Source organism: Sorex fumeus, unplaced genomic scaffold, assembly GCF_029834395.1.
Source record: "Sorex fumeus unplaced genomic scaffold, SorFum_2.1 ptg000043l, whole genome shotgun sequence".
NCBI classification, from domain to species: domain Eukaryota; kingdom Metazoa; phylum Chordata; class Mammalia; order Eulipotyphla; family Soricidae; genus Sorex; species Sorex fumeus.
Window position 1 is genome coordinate 41,574,224 of NW_026606100.1, and position 17,578 is coordinate 41,591,801.

Sequence of the window (17,578 nt, forward strand, 5' to 3'; positions counted from 1 at the left end):
GGGATGCCAGAAATTGAACCTGGGTCAGCCGCATACAAGGCAAATGCCCTGCCTGCTGTACTATTGCTCTGGCCCCTAAAATTCATTATGTTTACCTTTCTAACACCCACCCAATTTGTATGATTCTAAAAGAAAAAAAATCTCACTTATTTTGTTTTCTTTCTGGGTGAACTTCCAAATGTACCTTTTGGTTTCACAAGAAAATTTTGTGGTCTTTATTAGGGTTGCATTAATGTGTATATCCATTTCAGGAGACGGGACTTGTTCTTGGCTATTTCAGGTACATCTTTCCATGTTTCAGGCCTATGTCACTCAGATCTAAACTTGCTCAATAGGGATTATACACATTTATGGATACATACAAGATTGTGAATAGCATCTTTTTTATTATTTACTTTATATATAGTTTGGGGATTGGGGCCAGGCTCGGTAATGCTCAAGGCTTACAGCTGGCTCTGAGGGACCACTCCTGGTGGTGCTCAGGGAACTATATGGGATGCCAAGATAAAAACGAGGTCATCTTCATCCAAGGCAAGCATCTTATCCAGTGTACTATCTTATCAGTCCAGTTTTTTTATTATTTTTATGAATTGTATCATGCAAATTAATTTTTGCACATAATATAAGAAAGGTGTTGACTTCTTAGCTCTAACTTGGGATGTGGTCACTTCTTACTACCTCAGCTTTACTAATTGCTTCTCATTTTTTACAGAGAGTCTTGAGGGGGGGGTCCTTTCAATTTCTTGCTTTTAGAGCCTGGCAAGCTACCGAGAGTATCTCGCCCGCATGGCAAAGCCTGGCAAGCTCCCCATGACGTATTCGATATGCCAAAACAGTAACAAGTCTCACAATTTGTTGTGAGATGTTACTGGTGCCCGCCCGAGCAAATCAATGAACAATGGGAGGACAGTGCTACAGTGCTCTTTTAATTGGAAAATAATGACAACCAATTTATTATCTCAGATACAGTTGATCCTTTTTTGATTTCTTAGATGTAACATGTTTGATCTTGAATCATTTCAAATGGTCTACATGGTTGGGGACTGACTTTGTTTCTCTTTAAGAACCAATGCTTTTCTATGTCAGGCTTTTCTCAGAATATTTAAGTTTTGTAAAATAGGATTGGCTACCGAATGTAACCTGCCCACACAGCAGAATCTGGCAAACTCCCTGCGGCATACCCAATATGTCAAATACCAGTAACAATGATGGGTCTCATTCTCCTAACCCTGAAAGAGCCTTGAATATGGCACTTTTTAAAATCTCAGGGCTAGGACAAAGGAGGCATTACTGGTGCCTGCTCAAGGCAAATCGATGAATAACAGGATGATCTTGATGATCGTGATGAAAACAGAATTACTGTCTCAAATTATGTGACTGCTTAATTTTTAGAAGAAGAACTGCACATTTGATGTGAAAGAGTAAACTGGTATAAGAAAAACTGAAAGCCTCTTAACTTGGGGTTCTGAAGAAATGGGGTGAAGGCTCCTTTACTGGCACACAGATCTGGTTCACCTCATTGCATTTAAGGACAGGCGATCGGGGTCTGCTTGTGAAACTCTGGAACTGCAATGTTCCTTGAACTTTTCCACTCTGGGAATTTGTGTACCAATACTGAGGTATTAAGGACTGAGATACAGGTCTTCTTGTCTGAAGTGGCAAATATTTAGGCAAAATGACAATGGAAACTGGGTCAGCCCATTAAAATCTAACCAAGAAAGCAAAACTTGCATGCACAGCCTCCAACATAATACTCAGGCCTCTTCGGAGCTGTGAAGACCTGTAGTGTGGTCTCATAGAGCATAAAGACTGTGTTAACTAAGAACGTGGGGATTCTCAATCTCCCTTTTAATGAGCTTTCTATCGCCACAGAATAAGCCCCTACATGCAAGAGAAGAAACAAACCAATTAAATCCAAATGAGGGTGCCACTTTCTAGAAGGTAGTTTTTTTTTTAAGCTTATAGATGTGATTTGTATTTCATTATTGTCCACAAACTCATTTGTCCTTCAGGTCTAAGAGTCAAGATAATTTGCTTGTGTCCTCTGAATGCTAAAAACCCAGAGTAAAAGAATTGTTTTTAGGTTGAACTTTCTTTTTTTTTTTTAAGTTTTTTTTTTATTTTTATTAGTGAAACACCATGAGGTACAGTTGTATACTTACAAACTTTTTTTTTCCTCAGTCAGCTTTCACTTTTTTATTTTAATTGTTAAACATCCTTCTTCTTTTTTTTTTTTTTTAGATTTACAATTTTTTGTGCTTGGGTTTAGATTATACAATGATTAAATACCCATCCCTCCACCAGTGCCCATTTTCCACCACCATGGATAATATCCCTCCCACCCCAAACCCTCCCATCCCACCCTGCCTCTGTGGCAGGGAGATCCCTTGTGTTCTCTCTCAGGTTGAACTTTCTTACTGCTCACAAGTGCAGATTTTATTCCCTATGGTTATTCATTAATTCCTCCAAACAGAGAGGTGGAATAAATCTGAATGGTGCTTTGATGTATCTTAGAATTACATTTTTTTTTTTTTTTTGCTTTTTGGGTCACACCCTGCAACGCACAGGGGTTCCTCCTGGCTCTGCGCTCAGGAATTACCCCTGGCAGTGCTCAGGGGACCATATGGGATGCTGGGAATCGAACCCGGGTTAGCCGCGTGCAAGGCAAATGCCCTACCTGCTGTGCTATTGCTCCAGCCCAGAATTACATTTTTTGACCATCTCCCATCCCTCACCAAATTCCTTACCCAAATATTGACTTGTGAGTTCCCATTTCAAGATTATCCTTAGTGGCTATCCACTGAGCTAAGATGTTGAGAATCTGGGGCTGTAGAAATTTTAGTAAGAGAGAAAAAAAATGGACTTGCTGAGAGTATTGAGAACACAGTTTTGAACTTGAAAATTGGTCCTTTATCCAACAACTTCTGGCTAAAAGTTTATTAGGTGCCAGTATGGTGGAGACAGAGATCAGAAGCCCAGCAGTGTACAGCACAGAAATTCTTATTCTAATTAAAGCGCCCATTCAGTAGGGACAATGGATGATTAGGGTCTGTTATTTTAGGTAGTGAACTGTGTCACGGAAAAGTGAAAGCAAGATCAACCGTCAGGGGTAGAAAGGGCAGCTTTTAAAAGGGTAAACAGAGAGAAAGCCTCTGGGGAAATGCCATTTGAGTTCAGTCCCAACCTATCAGTAAAACAGGATCATTTCAGACCTGGGGGACAGTAGTTCAAAAAGAAAAGCAGATACTGAAGTTCTAAGGTGAGAGTGGATGTATCACTGAAAAGCATAAGAAACGGAGGAAAGATAAATCCTTTAAAGAAAAATGGCTTCTCAAAAGTAAACTCAACTGTAGGGTCATAAGAATAGCTTGGAAAAACCAGAGACATAAACAGAGTTGATCTAAACCTTTCCTAGTATAAGTGGGGGGTAGAGGGAAGCATTTGGAAACTTTATTCAAAGGAGAAAAAAAAAAGACTTTACGAAAAAAAATGCTGCCTCATTGCTCCAAAGGAGCAAAACTCAAGGCTCAACATGAGAATGGCCATAACCTAGACACCCAGGATGATGCTGCAAATGTTCAGGCAGGAATTTCGTAGAAGGTATTGTGCAATGAGCTTGCGAATTCGACATGTGAGGAGGCAGGAGATGGGTCTCATCACCCATGCGACCGAAAAGGGAAGGGTCCGAGAGTGAATCCAGGTCAAGACATGAACATTCCTCATTCTGGGGGATGAGGCTGAGGCAAGTCCTTCTCTGTAGGTTGGAATTGAGGGCCGTCCAAATGAGGATTGAGACTTACTGAGTCCACTGTAGATGACCCGGAACTCCTGTCCCCTGCACAGCACAGCTCTTTCCCCTTTTTGTTTCCACTTTTGTTTCCACTATTGCACTTCTCCCTCCCCTCTTCTTTCCCAATGAGGAGTGGCGTAAAGGGAGGAGGAAACACCAATGTACCAACAGCTTAAGGGGTTTCTTAGGAATCACTAAAACAGAATTGTAATGTCAGTGACACAGGCCATCAGGCAAGAGAGAAAGGGACTTTCCTCTGTTTATTTTTGACCACATCAGAAATTGTCCAAGTACTAACCGGGCCCGACCCTGCTTAGCTTCCGAGATCAGACGAGATCGGGCGTGTTCAGGGTGGTATAGCACAGTGGTAGGGCGTTTGCCTTGCATGCAGCAACATGGCCGACCCGAGTTCGATTCCTCTGCCCCTCTCGGAGAACCCGGCAAGCTACCGAGAGTATCTCGCCCACACGGCAAAGCCTGGCAAGCTCCCCGTGACGTACTCGATATGCCAAACACAGTAACAATAAAGTCTCCAATAGAGACGTTACTGGGCCTGAACAAATCGATGAACGGGAGGACAGTGACAGTATGAATCAGAAATTGTCAAGGGATTCAGGATATTAGAATGGCGACCAGCATGTCCTGTGCAGAAATAGCATAATTGAACATCTCCTCCTTCTCTCAGATACTTTCTCCCATATTGGTCATGAGACTTCTGTAGTGCAAGCACTGTATTAAAAATATAGGATTTTTTGGGGCTGGAGAGGTAGCACAGCGGGTAGGGTTTTTGCCTTGCATGAACCGACTTGGGTTTGATTCCCAGCACCCCATATGGTTCCCTGAGCACCTCCAGGAGTAATTCCTGAGTGCAGAGCCAGGAATAACCCCTGTGCATCACCGAATGTGACTCAAAAAACAAAATAAATGTATATGTATCTGTCACTGTCACTGTCACTGTCCTCCCATTGTTCATCAATTTGCTCAAGCAGACACAGTAACATTGTGAGACTTGTTACTATGTTTGGCATATTGAATATGTCACGGGTAGCTTGCCAGGCTTTGCTGTGCAGGCGAGATACTCTCGGTAGCTTTCTGGGCTCTCCGAGAGAGGTGGAGGAATCGAACTTGGGTCAGCCATGTTGGTTGCGTGTAAGGCAAACACCCTACCCACTGTGTTATCGCTCCAGCTATATATATATATATATATATATATATGTATATATATATATATGTATATATATATATATGTTTTTTTTAACATTACAAAGGAGATGATCAAGTTCTCAGGACCAGTCATTGCTGTCTAGATTAGGTGTCTAGATTGGGCCGCACCATATTCACGCCCCCATTCTCTCAACTACAATTGGGAGAAACTATTTGTGAATCCTCTTTCTGATAAGGGAGAAGGCTCAAAGGGCTAGAGCACATGTTTTACTGAAAGGAGCCCTGAATTCAATTCTCAGCACTGCAGGATCCCCTGAGCTCCACAGGAAGTCATCCCTGGGTACCACACTAGGAGGAGCCCCTGCACACCACCAGGTGTGTCCAGAAAAAAACAAACTAAACTGTTAGAACTCAATAACATTAAAGGGCAAACAAACCCATTTCCCAAAGGGTTGACATCTGGAAGACATATCTTTACAAAAGAAATACAAATGGCTGAGAAGCACAAAGAAACAATGCTTGGGTCCAGAGAGGCAGTACAGCTAGTAGGGTGCTTGCCTAGCACGTAATGGACCGTGGTTCAATCACTGGGACCCCATGTCATCCTCCAAGTTCCAACAAAAATGATCTCTGAACACAGAATCAGGAGTAGGTCCTGAGTAGTGCCAGGTGTGGCCCCCAAAGAAACAAACTAAAAACCAAACCAAAACAAAATGATGTTCAATGTCATTAGCCATTAAGGAAATGTAAATCAAACCCACACGATGGCTGGCCTGTACCCCTCTGCCCCATAGTAAGTGTTGGTGATGGCGTAGAGAAATAGAAACCTTCTATATTGCTCAATGAATGCAGAAAGGTGCAGCTACTGGGGGGAAAGTTTGGTGGTTCCTCAAAAGACAAAATTACCACGTGACCCAGCAATTCCACTCCTATGTCTATTCACTATTAAAAGGAAATCTATTCACCATAAAAAGAGAAATAGGTATTCAAACAATACTTAGGTGTCAATTGCATGGCACAAGTTTTTCATAAACAAAGGTAAAAACAATCCATATATCAAACTTTGGGGGCTGGGGGAGGTTCGGTCACAGCCAGCAATGTTTGGGGCTTCCTCCTGCTTCTGTTCTTAGGGGTCACTCCTGATAGTGCTCAGGGAACCATATGCTGTGTCAGGGATGAAAGCAGCTTCCAAGAGTCTTATCTTCTGGGCTACCTCTCCAGTCCCCAAATACCTATTAACTGATTTAATGGGTCAGTTAAAAAGTGGTGCATGCATACAGAGGAATAGTCAATCAAACATGAAAAAATATGAAGTACTCATATAGTCTATTCATGTGGATCAGCACTGAAAACATGATGCTCGGCCAGGGAGAAAGCACAGTGGGCAGGGCACTGGTCTTGTATGTGGCCAACCCAGGCTCTATTCCTGGCATCCCAGGTGGTGCCCTGAGCACCACCAGGACTGATTCCTGAGTGCAGAGCCAAGAGGAATCCTAAGTATTGCCAGGTCTGTCCAAAAAAAATTTTTTTTTAATTTAAATTTAAAAATAGTAAAATATGTATAAAAAATAAATTAAAACACATGCTGAGACCAGAGAGCGTGCCTACTGGGTTGAAGTACATGCTTTGTCTGCAGGAAGCCTGGGTTAGTTTCCAGGTACCATATGGTCCCCTGAACATGGCCAGGAGCGTCCCCCAAGCACTGAGCCAGTAGTAACCCCTGAGTATCACTGGGCAGGCTTCCCTCCAAATGCCCGCCACCCTCCACCCCCTTCAGATAAACATTCCGTGGAGTGAAAGAAATGAGACAGAAAAACATATTATCCAGTTTCCTTTATATAAATTGTTCGCAATTGGTAAATCCATAGGAACAAAGTAAATTGTATTTGCCCAGGGCGAGGAAAAGGAGGAGACTGCTGCCCTTTGGCAGCTGGCTACTTAATGGGGACGTGGTTTCCTTTGGTGGGTAATGAAATGTCGTGAAAGTAACCAGAGGGGGGTGGTTGTAGAACAGCATGAAGTACGTAAACCTGCTCCTCTGTACATTTCCAGCAGATTAATTCCATGTTGTGTGTCTTTTTAACTCCGCTCAAAAAAAAAAAAAGCATCAGGCAGCAGGGAGGACCAAACCATAATTCTGCGTACGTACCATTGCGCTGATAGTCGGCCGGAAGTAGCAAGCGAAATGAATCTGCTATTTCAGTTGACTAATAGCTGGACCCTCCAGTGTCTTTTGCAAATACAATCCCTGCCCCGTCTAGGCTAGGTGCGTTCATTCTAGGGTAACTGTTTTTGGCCGCTGTCAAAAGGCAGCAAGAATTGATGGCCATGATCCACTTTAAATCAAAAAATGAGGTTCTGTAAAAGTTTAGTGTTCTTGATTTTCGTGTGTGTGTGTGTGTGTGTGTCTGGAGTGGGGGGATTGATAATCTACAGACCCTGGGCTCATATTACTACTATCCATTTGGGTTTTCGAGGACCTGCTGCCTTGCCTTAAGAAAGCCTTGGGCTCTTTCTCTGTCTCCTCCTTCCCCCTCCCTTTCTCTCCCTCCCTGTCCCGGTCCCTCCCTTTCCTCCTCAGGCTATTCTTTCTCCTCCCTCCTCACCCCAGGCTGCCGCCACGGGAATCAACAGTTACCTTTAGACCCCTTCGGTGAAATTTAAATGTAAGCCTCTGAGGAGAGGGCGCAAAGCCTCAGATCTCAGTGCTCCGGAGGAGCACAGGTTAGACTCTTCAATCTGAGGGAGGCCCAGGGAAGCCTGAGGACCACCGCGTCTCAGGCTGAGGGGAAGCCTCACAGGGCGGGCAGGACTTACTCTGACAGTTTCGCAATTGTCCCTGGGGCAGGCCCCCTTGGCCTGGGTCGGGGTGGTTGGCCAGAGAACAGTGCCCTGAGTGGCTGACTCTTGAATCCACTTTGCCTCTTGGAGAGCCACGTCAGTGTACAGATCCAGGTAAGGCTGGATTCCACAAATCCCAGCTCTCAGAACTCTGGCACGGGCTCCCTGCTGCGACAATAGCACTTTGTTAGGTAACCGCACCTGCACCTGCGAGGGGCCTCACTTGTGTTTCTGTTTGGTTCCCTTCCCTCTCCTTCCCCTAAATTCAGGGCGGGAAGAAGTCCAGGAGCCCTGGGTTTCCTTTTCCTCCCTAAAATGGAAAGGTACAGCGCCACCTTCAAGGTAGCAGCCAGGGGACAGAAAAATGACAAGCACGCTCTGGGTTTTGGTGACTATCCTCGGAGCTCCAGCACTAAAATCAGTTCCTGTTGAGAGCCTTTATCTGAATGGACTGACCGTGGCCTCGTAAAGGAGGAGGTGTCAGCTGTTCCAAAGAAAGCTCTGCAAGTGGCTGATTTCTATCTGATAAACACTTTTTTTTTTTATGGGGCTTACTTTGCCCTCTTTGGAATGGGTGGATCTGGCTGCCACTGAGTTACGGTTCTAACTCCAGGCAGTCAACTTGGAAGAATGCAAATGCTGAAGTTTCACTGCCCTTCCTGGTGATGTGCCAGGCAAAGGCAGTCTCTTCCAATCTGTGGCTGGACTTGGAGAGGCGAGCGCGTGTTATGGTTTTGTAGATTCTGGGGCGGGGAGCAGAAAGGGGAAGCTGGTGAGTGAACTTGAAGGAGTCGCTTTACTCCAGGGCGTTTCTGTGTTCTCACTGGCAGGGTGCTACTTAGTGACATTCAGTAGCTAAAATTAGATCCATTCGGAACTCCCATAGACACAGAGTGCACGTGTGTGTCTACTGCTGTTATATCCCAAGTAAGCCTTGACAGGGGCGTGGGGGAGGCAGGAGGTATGGGGCAGGAGATGGTTTCAGCAAGATGAAGTTCCAAAGTCCCGGCCAATGTTTAGTCTTGCCTGCTAGATGGTTTCGAGGTAAACTGGACTGGAAATGCTAAGAAAAGCTGGGCTGGAGGGAGCCTGGGTAGCTACCAGTCCTCTCTGGGTTCTCTTCCCCGCCTGAATCTTCCCCGGTCCACCGGGCAGCCGGCCAGGTTCATTCTGCAGCACCCTTTCTGTGCACCCGGTGTTCCCCACGGGTTCAGGGGGTGCCTCTGAGTTCTCTGGAGAAGGCATTGGACCTACCGAGGCAGGCGTGGAGCTGCTGATTGCTGAGACCCTGGTGCTTCAAAAACAAACCCCCCCCCCCAAAAAAAAAAAGGGAAAAAGAGAGAGGAAACAAAGAAAGCAAGGCACCAGGCAGCGCTGGCCTGCAGGGAGGGCGTTTTGTGCGCAAAGCGTGATTTCTAAACTCGGTGGGTCGCCTCTCGGAAGCTTCCCGCTTCTGTTTGGTTCCTGCTCGGAAACCCAGGCGGAAGAGGCTTTGCGGCGCGTCCCCTGGTGGGGCCCGGGGACGTTCCCGGGAGCGCCCTCCGCTGATACCTGCTTACGTTGCGCCCAAAGGGCGCCCTCCCAGCGGCGTTGTGGGCCAAAACAAAAGGGCAGTTCTGTCTCGAAATTGTCTGGGAAATGATTAACTTGTTTCCTTTGATCCTTTCTGCCTGCTTGGGGAGGACAGTCAAGTGGCAAGGGTGGAGAGTGCATTTTTTCCCCCTTTTTTTCCCCTACACGGCTAAGGTAAACAGCGGGGAGAAAGTCTCAGGAGTACTAGAAGCCTGGCTGTTTGAGAGGGGGTGTGTGTGTGTGTGTGTGTGTGTGTGTGTGATATGTGTCAGGAATACAAGAGCGTTTCCAGCCTGACTGTTTGGTGGGTTAGGTGTGTGTGTGTGTGTGTGTGTGTGTTGGTGTGTGTGTTGGTGTGATGTGTGTCAGGAATACAAGTGTGTATGTGTGTGTTTGTGTCGGTGTGATACGGGTCAGGAATACAAGTGTGTGTGTGTGTGTGTGTGTGTGTTTGTGTTGGTGTGATATGTGTAAGGAATACAAGAGTGTTTCCAGCCTGGCTGTTTGGTGGGTTAGGGTGTGTGTGTGTGTGTGTGTGTGTGTGTTGGTGTGATATGTGTCAGGAATACAAGAGTGTTTCCAGCCTGGCTGTTTGGTGGATTAGAAGTGTGTGTGTGTGTGTGTGTGTGTGTGAAAGATGTGAACACGCTTTCGTGTGCTTGCACCCGTGTATCTGTCCCATAAACACAGAAATAGCTCTGTGTTTATGGGTAAGAACTATGGGTAAGCGTTACGACCATTTCCTCTAACCTCTCTTTTTTTGTTGTTTTTTTGTTTTGTTTTGTTTTCAGGCCTGAATTTCCTGCTGCTCTTCCAAAGATGCTTTTCATCTTGAACTTCTTGTTCTCTCCACTGCCAACCCCGGCACTGGTCTGCATCCTAGTCGTGGGAGCTGCTGTCTTCATGTGGCTAATCAACAAACCACAGCCAGTCTTTCCTATTATTGATCTGAACAACCAGTCCGTGGGGATTGAGGTAATTGACCAGCCATCCACCTCACTGTGTCAGCCTTGGTCAAACACACACTGTACTTCAAGACCTGTGAAGGGGGCTGGGTGTCTCAGGGGAAGGAAAGCCTCGGAGGTTGGTTACCCATCAACCCAAAGGTGAAAACTCTAAACTTCTAGGAATCTTTGCTTAGTATAAGGAGGAAACCACTGTTCGGTTTTAAAAATCCAGTAGTCAGGATCAGGGATCAGAAAATTAACAGTCCTACTGGCTAAGTTGACTTTTTTTCTCCTTCTGTACTTTGTAAATAAGAATGGTGTTTACATGTCTAAAGCAAGGTTAAAAAAAAAAGGATGGGCCCTAGGAGGGGGCACTGAGTTGGTATTCATGTACCTTCCAGAAAGACCAAAGAATTTACTATCTCAACTTTTACAGAAAAAGGTTGCTGACCCACCATTTAGATAAGATTCAGAACTTTGCCAACGTTTCCACTGAGATAATCAATGTCTGAGAACGTTAAAGATTTTATTTCCTGTTCAAGAATTTTTTTTCCAGGAGCCTAGTGACAGCAGGGAGGGCATTTTTCTTGTACCTGGACAACGCGGGTTCAATCCCAGGCATCCCAGATAGTCCCCCGAGTACCCCCATGAGTAACTCCTGAGTGCAGAGCCAGGACCCAAAAAGTTCCTCATTCCCCTCAAAGAATTTGTTTCCAGTTTTGAGTTTATATTCATTCTTAACTGAGCGGAAGTTGAATGTGGTGTTTCCCTTCAAATCCCCGACTTACTGCAAATTACTCAACTTCCAATGTATCTGACAGCAGGTGTTTATAGAATGTCCTCTTTTTTCTTTAGTTTTTAATCTTCAGACTTCTTCAGTACTTAAAAAAAAATTTCCTGTTGTTCTGCAGGACTGACCCCTTCTGCTCTTTTTCTGATTTTATTTTATTTTCTCTACTGGGGAATCTTTTTATTTTCATTATATCTTTTTTTCCCTCTAATGTCTGTATTTAAAAATTATTCTTTAACAGTATTTATCTTCAGTCTTGAATTATATACATCCATTAGTCAATCAAATTACACACAATCAAGATCAATGGGACTTTTTAAATGCAATTGCAATATAAGTAATTTTTCATATTCTTTTTCATATTCTTTTTAAAAAAATTTTATAGAGATTTTTAATTATTTGGTCATATATATGGTCCAGATAACCAAAACAAATTATCATATTAAAATATTTTTTTTCATTTTTAAAGTAGTTTTTGGTAATATTCAATTCAGAGGAAACACATACAAGATCTTAGATTATCTAAATTTAATCTGAAGGTCAGATATATCTTTGATTACCTTCTATGGACATTCTGTCTTACTATTAATCTCATGAATCTGTTTGTAAACAGATATAAACAGCTTTCCTTTCAGACAGAATTTTATCAACAAAACATTCTCACTTTTATTTTTTTCTTAGTAAAAAAACTTTTTTTTTTTTTTGCAGCACACCCGGCGATGCTCAGGGATTACTCCTGGCTCATGCACTCAGGAATTGCTCCTGGCGGTGCTCGGGGGACCATATGGGATTCTGGGAATCGAACCTGTGTTGGCCTTGTTGGCTGCGTGCAAGGCAAATGCCTTACCCGCTGTGCTATCGCTCCAGCCCCACATATGGGGGGTTTTTTTGTGTTGCTGTTGTCTCTTATTTATTTTTTGTTTGACTTTGTGCCACTCCTCTTCGCAGTGCTCAGGGGCTACTTCTAGCTCTAGGGTCACTGTGGCAGTGCCAGGGAATGAATCTTAGTTTTCCACATGTAAATTAAGTCCTCAGGTGAGTTGGTACAAGGCTTGGGGCACACTGCCTTGCATGTGTTCAAATCTGCTTTGATACCCAGCACTTCATGTGTTCCCCTAAGCGCTGCTAAGAGTGATCCCTGAGCACAGAGCCAGGAGTAAGACCTAAGCACTATTGGATGTGGCCCCAAACAAATAACAAATATAAGACATGTCTTCATTCCAAATTGGAACGGTAGCACAGAGGTAGGGCGTTTGCCTTGCATGCAGCCGACTTGGCCAATTCGGATTCGATTCCTCCACCCCTCTCAGAGAACCCGGCAAGCTACCGAGAGTATCTCCCCCGCACAGCAAAGCCTGGCAAGCTACCCTCGACGTATTCGATATGCCAAACACAGTAACAACAAGTCTCACAATGGAGACGTTACTGGGCTCGCTCGAGCAAAACGATAAACAACAGGGGGACAGTGCTACAGTGCTATTTTCAAATTATTCTTTTATTTTAGGTACCACAATTTACAGAACTGTAAATGGTAGAATAGAACATTCTAGCACCATACCCTCCATCACCTTTCTTCTTTTCTTCACCATTGTCCCAGTGTGTCATTCTCTCAATCCTATTCTGTCCCCACCTTTCCATCCCGTGGGAAATGGTAAGCTTCCTATGAAGACCAGCTCATAATTTCTGTTCATTATTTCTCATTGTCCCTAAAGCAGTCATTGTCAGACAAGATTCTAGAAGGGTCAAAGTTTAGAGTTTACAAGTCACATGGACAAGGTTGCAACTATGCAACCCCTCTATTATAGCAGGAAAGTAGCAGATAATATGTACATGAATGATTACCATAGCCTTATTTATAAAGGTAATTGATGGGCTTTCATAGTCTCCCAGTCCCTGCTGAAACTATCACAGATGAGAAAACTTTCCCTTCTATGACATCTTTTAGACACCCAAATCTTACATTCTTCTTTTGACCCCTTCCCTGAGTTTCAATCCAACTCAGTGACTCTCAAGTACTTTTAACGAGTTTCTTTGTTGCATATCATCAAACACACACACACACACACACACACACACTTTCCTATTTTCCTATTTCCCTCATAGTCAACTGCTTTTCTTTCTCATATCCAGTTCCTTAATTTTGTGTTTGAATCATGTTTCATTCTTCCTCTTTCCTTAGCTCATCTATGAAAACAGCCAGTCAGACTCCATCTTGTTTCACTAGGCATGCAAATTAATTTTTAGCACCATGATAGAAGGAATAACACTGCTATGGAAACTTCCCAAATGCTCCCAGATCTCTTATATGGCTTCATGGGTTACCATGTATTTTCACAGCCCTTACTTTGATAACAATTACATTTTTTAATGTTTAATTGCTGCCTGGTTCTCTATGGGCTACCTTTGACAGGAGGATCAGCCTACCCCAGGGTCGGACCCTGGAGTGCCAGATGACACATCTAGAACATCCTACCTACTCCCTATATCTCGTCTACCCTGTTCTCAGAAGTTGCAGTGTGTTTTCTTGCTTCTGCGGCTTTATTCAGACTGCTTGCTTACTTTTAAGCCCCCTTTCCCTCTCCTCTGCAAATCCACATCATTTTAAATTATTTTCAGAGTCTCTATTAAACATCATTTCTTCTCTTTAGCTTTTATATTTAATACAGAATTACTTCCTTTGTTTCCTATGATATGTATTTTTATTATTTTACTATAATAGTGGTATATTTTGTTTTTTTCCCTTCTCCCTTCATATAAGAATGCTAGTGAATGAGAGATGTCCGTGGGCAGTGATTGCATCTTAACTCAATGTGCACCAGATATTTGCATTTTGTCTGGAATGTAGAATGCATGAGTTTGATGTTTAAATTATAAAGGGGCCATGCCTAGGCTTCATTGACTGACTAGTTGAAAGGTTACCCCTACAACCTCAGAGATTGAGTGAAAGGTCATTTTTATGACTTCATTGATTAGCTATGAATGACTTTCAGTGATCGACCAGTGAAGGGGTCATTCTTCTGACCTTATTGATTACCTAGTGAAGGGGCTATCCCCGTGACCTCAGTGGTCAGCATTTATATTCTCTTCAATTTACAAGGGCAGCAAAAGACTGGTGCTTGGTCTAAAAGTGCATTTTTTTTTTTTTTTTTTTAGGGAGGAGCAAGGAAGGGTGCTCGCCAGAAGGACAATGAGCTAATACGCCACTACTTCTCAGATGCCAAGACAGCGTATGAAATCTTCCAGAGAGGACTTGTTGTATCTGGTAAGTCTGGCCTTCCAACCTAAGGTAAAGGTAAAGGTAAAGGCCCTCCCGTTGATCGTCGATTTGCTCGAGCGGGCCCAGTAACATCTCCATTGGAGACTTTGTTGTTACTGTGTCTGGCATATCGAATACTCTCGGTAGCTTGCCGGGCTCTCCGAGAGGGGCGGAGGAATTGAACTCGGGTCGGCCATGTTGGCCGCTTGTAAGGCAAACGCCCTACCTCTGTGCTATTGCTCCAGCCCACGGCTCCAGCCCACGGCTGGTCCGAGTGCCTTCCAACCTAACCTGGAAAAAAAAATCAGTACGGGGTCCTACTCTTACCTCTTCTCCTTGTCACATTTCTAAAACCTCATCTGTTTAATGATCTGAGTTAAATGGTACAAAGCAGATGGAACTCTAGCGCAGTATTAGAATGGGTGCTGGAGGCAGATGTGACATTTCTCCATGTCTCGCCTTGCCGACCACTCTGCCTTTCTGAATCTGTTCTTCAATTAACACGAGAATGGCCTGCCAGCTTGTCACAGCTGATAATAATGTATGGAAAGTTGTCGATTAACTCAACCCACTCATTATTTGTTTAAGAACAACATGATTTTCAAAAGCATATTTTCCTGCATTTATGGGTACAGAATTCGAGCCAGAGTTAGTGTTCATATTCCTGACATACAGCCATTGATCCCACTCTGGCACCAACTAGCTCACATAGTTGTCCTTCCTGCCACGGAAGAGATTATATTTCTTCATTTCTTAGAAGCAACACCGACATGAACTTTGGTAGGTTCATTTGTTATGTATCAAGCCTGTAACAATGGGCGCATTGCTAGCTAGATGCACTTCTTTCCTTTAAAAAGCAATTGACTTTCAGCTCACCTTCCATCCTTTTATTCTTGAGTAACAGTCTGTTCTGGCATGACTTAACTATGAGACTTCTTATCTCTCCCTTTCCTTCTGCCTCTAGTTGACTCTGACTATTGAACCGCCCACACCTGCCAAGTGCTAACTGTGCTAAAGGTATGGCACATATATCACTGGCTTTATCTTCCCTTACCCTTGGGATTAAAGGTTTTAAAACCTCGATCATTTTGTAAAAAGAGGTAACAGAGGTGGAAAGTTTTAAGAATATCCCAAAGGTGACAGAATTACAAGTGTTGCGGTTGATACTGAAATCTGTGTATGCTTGTCTGATCACATTACTCTATTTTGTCTCTGCCCTTAAGTATACGTAATAATTTAGTTGTTTCTTTGGACAATGAAAGGTTTATTGTGAAGAACACTTTTATCTGAGGCTTCAAGGGGGAGTATATCATGTATTTTTGGCACCAGATCAGCACCCACTTAGACTTCCATTCAAATAATAAAAGAAAATCAGCTAACCATCATTTTCTTTATTTATTTTACAATTTAAAGAACTATGTGGCCAATATAATACACATTTCTTTGGGATTTTGTATTTTTTGAAAGTTCTCCATTTGGTACGTATTATATTATTATATCTAGAAGTGAGTCAGTTCGCACAAATAAGATACTTCATTTAGATTTAAAATTAAAGAGCATTACAAATTGCTCCTTATGTAAGCAGGCAGACAAATCTGACCTATTTCCGTAGGCAACATTGCCGATTCCAGTTGGGATCAAATACATACATTCAAATATAGGTCCTTTATGTTTTTATTGATTTATCATTATTTGTAGTTTTTTGAATTTCAGAGGTTTAACTTTGAATGTATGTGTGTGTCTGTGTGTGCTCGCGTACATGTAAAACTATCACCATTCCAACCACCAAAATCCCTGTGCTATTCCACCAACAAAAAAGATGCTTCTCTTCATTCCTTCTCACTCTTCCTTTTTCCTTTCTCTCTGGTGACTATCACAATTTTCACCAAGAGTGAGTTTGTCTTACCATGTTTTAATCCCTACCTATGTGAATAATCACCTGTGGAGAGTTTTTGAAGTAGTGTCACTAAGGGGTCAGAGAGATAGTATAATGGGTGGGACACTTGCCTTGCACAAGGCCAAATCAGGTTCCCATCCCCAGCATCCTTTATGGTTCCAAGCTTAACCAGGCTTATCCCTGAGTGCAGAGCCTGGAGTAAATTCTGAGCACTGCTGGGTGTGGCCCCAAAACAAACCAAAAAACCATGAACCTTGGATTCCCAGTTCTTCCACTGATCAAAATTCCAGATAGTGAGCTATTTGCATAAAACCATGCCTTAGGCTTTGTCACTTAAAACAGATCTGAAGTTGAGTAAATTCATGAAAGGCTAGGTTGTTTATTGCCTGTCAGGACTTTGAGTAATCAGGCTACCACTGATTAGGGTACAGAGTTTAATGAGACCTCAGTGGATGCCCCTTCAGGCCAATTATTTGACTGGCTCCTTGGCCACCAGCCTCCACCAAGTGTTTTCATTAACAGGGAAGCCATCAGGACACATGCTATGGGTTTTTTCCACATTCATCAGCTCTGTCACTTTCTAAGTGATCTTGTAAATTGCCTGATTGGTTTCATGGGGTGACGATAATTGGGGAGATTGCATAGATTCATGTGCCTAGCACAGAGTGTGCGTTCCCTAAAAGGAAACCAGAACTGGTGAACAATATTTAGACAGAGGTACTGTCTCCAGACTGTAGCAGGGGTTGGAGGCCTCTGGGCAGGACTTGCCTGGCTTCAGAGAAAACTGTTATCATTGTCTGGGGCCTGACTTCTTGAACTTCCACATAGTTCTTTCAGCAGGAAGCAACTGTGCTAGCATGTTCTGTGGACAGCCTCCTCATTCATTTTTATATCTCTTCCATCACAGTGACTATCTCTTTCCTGCTTTCTTTCCTTTTTCCTGTCACTGCATCCGGAAGTTCACTTATTTACCACTGAATTCCTAGTAACCCCCTCTGTGAGCACTTCCTTTGGGCAAAGCCAGAATTCTCTCAGTCATTTGCCTAGAGCCTCTTCGTAAATGTTTCTCCACTCTACTCTTAATAATTCGATCTCACTGATTTTGATGCTCCTCAGCTCGTTAGGCCTGTTACTTAGTCTGATATCCTAAAGTCTGTGACTCAGATTAGACTATTGGAGTAGATGTCCTTGGACTCAATTTGAAATAAAGCAAAATAGTTGACATGTTCAGAAAGTGAGTTCTGTTGTCAAGTGCCAGATAATTTTGACAATACTGAAGACAAATATGGATGGACACACACACACACACACACACACACAC

At 43.3% G+C, this 17,578-nt stretch overlaps 1 protein-coding gene across 3 annotated transcripts in view; it reads left to right on the forward strand.

The window, feature by feature from the left end:
- ACSL5 (acyl-CoA synthetase long chain family member 5) overlaps nt 1-17,578 on the forward strand; it is a 51,133-nt gene that overhangs the window by 12,125 nt on the left and 21,430 nt on the right. For 2 of the 3 annotated variants that reach the window (XM_056120473.1, XM_056120474.1), the window contains exons 2-3: nt 10,159-10,342; nt 14,258-14,366. In XM_056120473.1, coding sequence (XP_055976448.1) covers nt 10,187-10,342; nt 14,258-14,366 — 265 coding nt within the window. In that variant the 5' untranslated portion in view covers nt 10,159-10,186. Of the gene's footprint in view, nt 1-9,482; nt 9,542-10,158; nt 10,343-14,257; nt 14,367-17,578 lie in introns of those variants that run through there. The other variant, XM_056120475.1, reaches the window with a different exon arrangement.